The sequence below is a fragment of the Limulus polyphemus genome, unplaced genomic scaffold, assembly GCF_000517525.1.
Source record: "Limulus polyphemus unplaced genomic scaffold, Limulus_polyphemus-2.1.2 Scaffold2364, whole genome shotgun sequence".
NCBI classification, from domain to species: domain Eukaryota; kingdom Metazoa; phylum Arthropoda; class Merostomata; order Xiphosura; family Limulidae; genus Limulus; species Limulus polyphemus.
Window position 1 is genome coordinate 1 of NW_013667974.1, and position 5,643 is coordinate 5,643.

Here is a 5,643-nt window from a genome sequence, read left to right on the forward strand (position 1 = left end):
AACATTACTTTCTTATTACAAGTAACCAGATGATGTTATCACTGGCTTTAATAAAACGTATTAACATTACTTTCTTACTACAAGTAACCAGATGATGTTATCACTGGCTTTAATAAAACGTATTAACATTACTTTCTTATTACAAGTAACCAGATGATGTTATCACTGGCTTTAATAAAACGTATTAACATTACTTTCTTATTACAAGTAACCAGATGATGTTATCCCTGACTTTAATAAAACGTATTAACATTACTTTCTTATTACAAGTAACCAGATGATGTTATCACTGACTTTAATAAAACGTATTAACATTACTTTCTTATTACATGTAACCAGATGATGTTATCACTGACTTTAATAAAACGTATTAACATTACTTTCTTACTACATGTAACCAGATGATGTACATTGAAAAACATATATTAAACCTGATGAAGCTCAGATTGGTTTACAATTTCTTTACTAACTTCATACTTTGCACTTTTCAAATGAACTAAATGTAAAAGATTAAGTGCTTCAAGTTCCACCCTACAGACACTTTAATATTTTAACACACAACAGTTAAATGTTTAAGTGTGCTTTTTCTTATTTAAGTGTTTAAGTGTGCTTTTTCTGTAGTTAAATGCTTAAGTGTGCTTTTTCTGTAGTTAAATGCTTAAGTCTGCTTTTTCTGTAGTTAAATGTTTAAGTGTGGTTTTTCTGTAGTTAAATGTTTAAGTGTGCTTTTTCTGTAGTTAAATGTTTAAGTGTGCTTTTTCTGTAGTTAAATGTTCAAGTGTGCTTTTTCTGCAGTTAAATGTTTGAATGTGCTTTTTCTGCAGTTAAATGTTTGAATGTGCTTTATCTGTAGTTAAGTTTAAATGTGCTTTTTCTGTAGTTAAGTTTAAATGTGCTTTTTCTGTAGTTAAATGTTTAAGTGTGCTTTTTCTGTATTTAAATATTTAAGTGTGCTTTTTCTGTAGTTAAATATTTAAGTGTGCTTTTTCTGTAGTTAAGTGTTTAAATATTCAAATCAAGTCCTGAATATCATATTGGCTAGCTTAGGCTATTTAATTCCTTTGTGAGTTATTAGGTAAGTATCTACAACAGTACACAAGGAACATTGCTACACATACTACTACAGGAAACACAAATCATGTTTCAATGTTTTGTTTTTCACACCATACATTACAAGGTACACATTACTTAAGTCGAGATATCAAAGAGTAAAAGGAAGAGATGACTGTTAGTTTCACACCTTTAGCAGCAGAAAGCATAGTTGATGCGAGAGAACACTGTTGAGCTTCAATATGTCCTAATGTGAACCATCGAGGATAGTGGGCAAGAACAGCAGTGTTTAATCCAATGCCTGATCCTGGTTCATCCTGTTCTTCTTGCTCTTCCAAGATAGGAAGTCTAGAAGATTCAAAACTCTGACATCACATACACCAAGTTTCTAAATACTGCTTCCAACTTTGAAAATAGAACAGATTCTTGTTCAGTGTATTCGTATCCTTCAAACCAAAATCTACCCTGTACAATACAAGTTGTTTTCTGTGGTCAGAAAATACAATGTCACTCAAACCAAAATCTACCATCTACAATACAGTGTGGTCAGTGAATAAATGTCACTCAAACCAAAATCTACCATCTACAATACAGTGTGGTCAGTGAATAAATGTCACTCAAACCAAAATCTACCATCTACAATACAGTGTGGTCAGTGAATAAATGTCACTCAAACCAAACTCTACTGTTTACACTGCAAGCTGTCTTATTTTATCAGAGTATACATATCCCTCAAACTGAAATCACAATAATGGTTTTAATATTATGATAATCTTTCCTTCACAAAACAAATCAATATTATCATTATTGTTTAATCAATGCGAAATCATTCTAATATGCTGCTTTTACACGCTAGGTATTTAAAAGAGGGAGTTTAACTTTAATAATGTTCTATTGTCCACAATGTCACAGCTATTTGTTCCCAAAGTTTTTCCAAGATCAGCCTGTGGTTTAATAATTTAAAATGTTTTTATTTATATTACACAAACCTCATGGCTCTCAGTCCTACACTGTATGCAAGATCAGGGTCGTAAGGCAGAAGTGCTGTGAAAAGATATCTGGCAAAAGTGTGCATTGGCACGCTTTCAGTGTGAATCCTGCAGCCCAGACCACTGAATGGTCCTCCTAGAAACCAAAAAATATTGTTTAACTACAAAATGGATAAAAGACGTACCTAAATAAAACAATGAGATATTCTATATTTAACACGTGTTATTTGCACATTTTCACATCAGACTATAGTATTAATTACATCATGATCCTGTAGCTACGTCATACGACAGATACATTAGTTTAAACACCAACAGTTGCACATTTTCACATCAGACTATAGTATTAATTACATCATGATCCTTTAGTTACATCATACGACAGATACATTAGTTTAAACACCAACAGTTGCACATTTTCACATCAGACTAAAGTATTAATTACATCATGATCCTGTAGCTACGTCGTACGACAGATACATTAGTTTAAACATCAACAGTTGCACATCTTCACATCAGACTATTGCCTTAATTCATCATGATCCTGTAGCTACGTCATACGACAGATACATTAGTTTAAACCCTTGTCATTAGCAGAAGTGTAATTAAGAGCTCTTACAACACTGCACCATATAATCAACAGAATGCAGCTTGGTAAACTCTCTAAATTTGAACGTTCACCAGAACGGTCAGACCTGAATAAGACAGATGGTATTTCACACACAGCATGAGCAGTATTCCTAATCATGGAACACTGTTTAACCCTTCTATTAACCATGAGAGTAATTATACTATGATTTTTGATAATGTATGCATATCTTTACAAAATTTAGCAGACTATTGGTAAACATTACAAGGTTTTCGTACACAAAATATCAGGTTTTTAAATTAAGTATCAAGATTTTTTTAATTAAAGATTTTCTCGTAACCATTTTTCTTTCACAATGTTGACTATCCAACATGCACAGTACTTTTGATTTTACGATTACAAATACTTTAATGCATTAGAACGTTTTCAAATTTCACATGTGAAATCTTTATAATCTCCAGATAATTATCTTTTTTTTTAAAAAAAAACTACATTTTATTTTATATTTTCAATACCGTATTTATGTACGGGTTGGTTCAATTTGATCGGCTTTGTAACCTCATTAAAAAATTAGGAAAAAAAATATAAATTATGACTACAAATTATAATACAAAAATACAAATATTTAGACTGAATAGCTCATATCATTATACATTTATATATTTATTATACTTACCTTCCAGCCGTGCCTGGCTAACAATACAGAAGTTACACAGACTCGTGTTACTGTATCCAATAATATATAACTGACCTTTAGTTTTTACAAAGTGATCTGTCTTGGTTGTGTTTTAGTGGACTAATATTTTGTAAAATACAGTAACATTTCAATTATTCTACATTATATGTATATATATAGATTATAATTATTTACAAATAACTTCTTGAACTTAAACTTCTTAAAACATAGAACAGTAAATAAAGAAGTAAAGCAATCAATTATCTCTTCTAGTTATGACCTTTGTACTCAGTTGCTGCCTGTTGTAGCTTGCTAAGCCTTAAGAGATTTTGCACGTGGATGATATGAAACGAAATAACTTTCTTTAGGTTTTATATATACACTTGAATAACCAAAAAATCATAAATTACTACACTGATACCACAGAATTCCACTACAACTTATCAAGCTTAGTAACTAAGATGTATTTCAGTAGCAAAAAATGTGAAATTTCGATCAGACTAAAGACACAAACTACCTCCTTGAAATCTTGGTTCAAAAGAACGAGCTGGCATCCTAAAACTTTAAAATGGCTGAGAAAGCCACTAGGTGGACATTCTTAGCTTTCAATGGTCATTCACATGTCATATATAGAACTATGGATATATAAGGGACCATTTCCAAAAATGGAAAGAGGTGAGTGGGGCCACTGCATTTCATTCACTACACGAGTGATATTTCAGCAAACAGAAAAAATAGGAGGTTCTTATATTACATTCTAGCTTGTCAATATCGGTAATTTAAGTTCCTAATTCATATAAAACTACAGAATGTGTATTTTAACATCACAAACATCTAATCTGAACCAGTGCTGCATTCAACATACCCCATAACACAAAAACCAATGTTTAGGTGTCTTTTTTTAATATTTACTTTTAAATTAAGAAATTAAACAATATATAACACTAAAATTTGAATTATAATCTACAGTTTGATACTAAATTTAATGACAAAAATTCATAAAATAGTAGTTCAATAAAATTTTGAATAGGAGTCAACAAAAGCAATGACATGACCTTTGACCCGTGAGGAAAGGGTGAAAATAATAACTACAACCAAATTTGAGCCTTATATATTAATTAAAAAATTTATTTGGGTGTAAGACTTCCCCCCTTCTTCAAAAAAACATATAAATATTAAAGTAACAATGATTTCATTTCAAAATCCACTTGCCTTCAAGTAGCAGCATGGCCTGTTTTCTGAGCACAGCTACTAGGGTACCGTCGAGTTCAATGTCCTGCAGTTTGGTAATGAGACGTTCTTCCTGCTTGCATGCCTTTTCCTGAGCATAAACACCTGAGGGCATAAGTCTCTGTTGTCCTAACCCAATCAGAGCAGCTTCCACAGCCAGAGAAAGGTAGCTCTCACAGTGGTCTCGACTCCCTGGAACCACCATGTGGTGGTAGCGTGGACGTTCTCGACCCGAGCAGCCAGACTCCTCTTGGTTGGTTGTGGTCATGAAGTCTAAAAGAACACATCTGACTTAAACACCACCATTTCTTGTAAAATGAATAATTTTTAAATTATTGCATTAAATATACTTAATGACAAAAACTAAAAGCGTAAGTGTTCAATACCAAAAGTAGAATCTTGAGTTTTGTTTTAAATTTGCTTCACTATAAATGGAAATAGTACTTAATATTTCTGTTCTACAACTTCACAGACAAATTTATATTATTTTTACTTAATAAAACAGTAACTTTAAAAAAGGGCATTAAGTAGATATATTTTTTCACCTTATCTTAAGAATTGAAAAACAAAAAGTCAAGACTTGCACCACACTTACCATAAAAATGGTCAAGACATCCTTTACAATCAGGAATTAGTGAAGCTTCTGCTAAAGTGTCGAAAAGGGAGCCGATGGGGTCCAGTGGATGTCCCACCCATCCTTCTGAGTTGGAATGAGTTGGTTTAACAGTAGATGTTCCCGAGACTGATGGCTGTACTGCTGTAAATCAAACCACCCATAGTTTTATAATATTACTAAATACATAAACATTTTTACCTCAAGCAAAATACAGATAAAAGATCAAAAGATGAGTATTTGGGTTAGTTTATACTGTGATACAAGATGCTAGTTAGGATTAGTTTATATTGTGATAAGGATGCTAGTTAGGATTACTTTATATTGTGATAAATATTCTAGTTAGGGTTGGTTTATATCATGATACAAGTTGTAGTTAGGGTTAGTTTATATTGTGAAACAGGATGCTAAATAGGGTTAGGTTACATTGTGATAAAAGAATCTAGTTAGGGTTAGTCCATATTATGATACAACAGGCTTGTTAGGGTTAGTTTAC

General features: G+C 31.9%; 1 protein-coding gene across 1 annotated transcript in view; it reads right to left on the reverse strand.

Moving 5' to 3' along the window:
• Window positions 1-1,240: 1,240 nt before the first annotated feature.
• The window catches only part of LOC106466731 (zinc finger SWIM domain-containing protein 6-like), a gene marked incomplete at its 3' end in the record, with an annotated part of 79,222 nt that continues 74,819 nt past the window's right edge, over window positions 1,241-5,643 (reverse strand). Inside the window, exons 10-13 of the mRNA XM_022394817.1 lie at window positions 5,130-5,291; window positions 4,517-4,807; window positions 2,040-2,175; window positions 1,241-1,398 (exon numbers count right to left, since the gene is read on the reverse strand). Of these exons, the coding sequence (XP_022250525.1) occupies window positions 1,241-1,398; window positions 2,040-2,175; window positions 4,517-4,807; window positions 5,130-5,291 (747 nt within the window). The remainder of the gene's footprint in view (window positions 1,399-2,039; window positions 2,176-4,516; window positions 4,808-5,129; window positions 5,292-5,643) is intronic.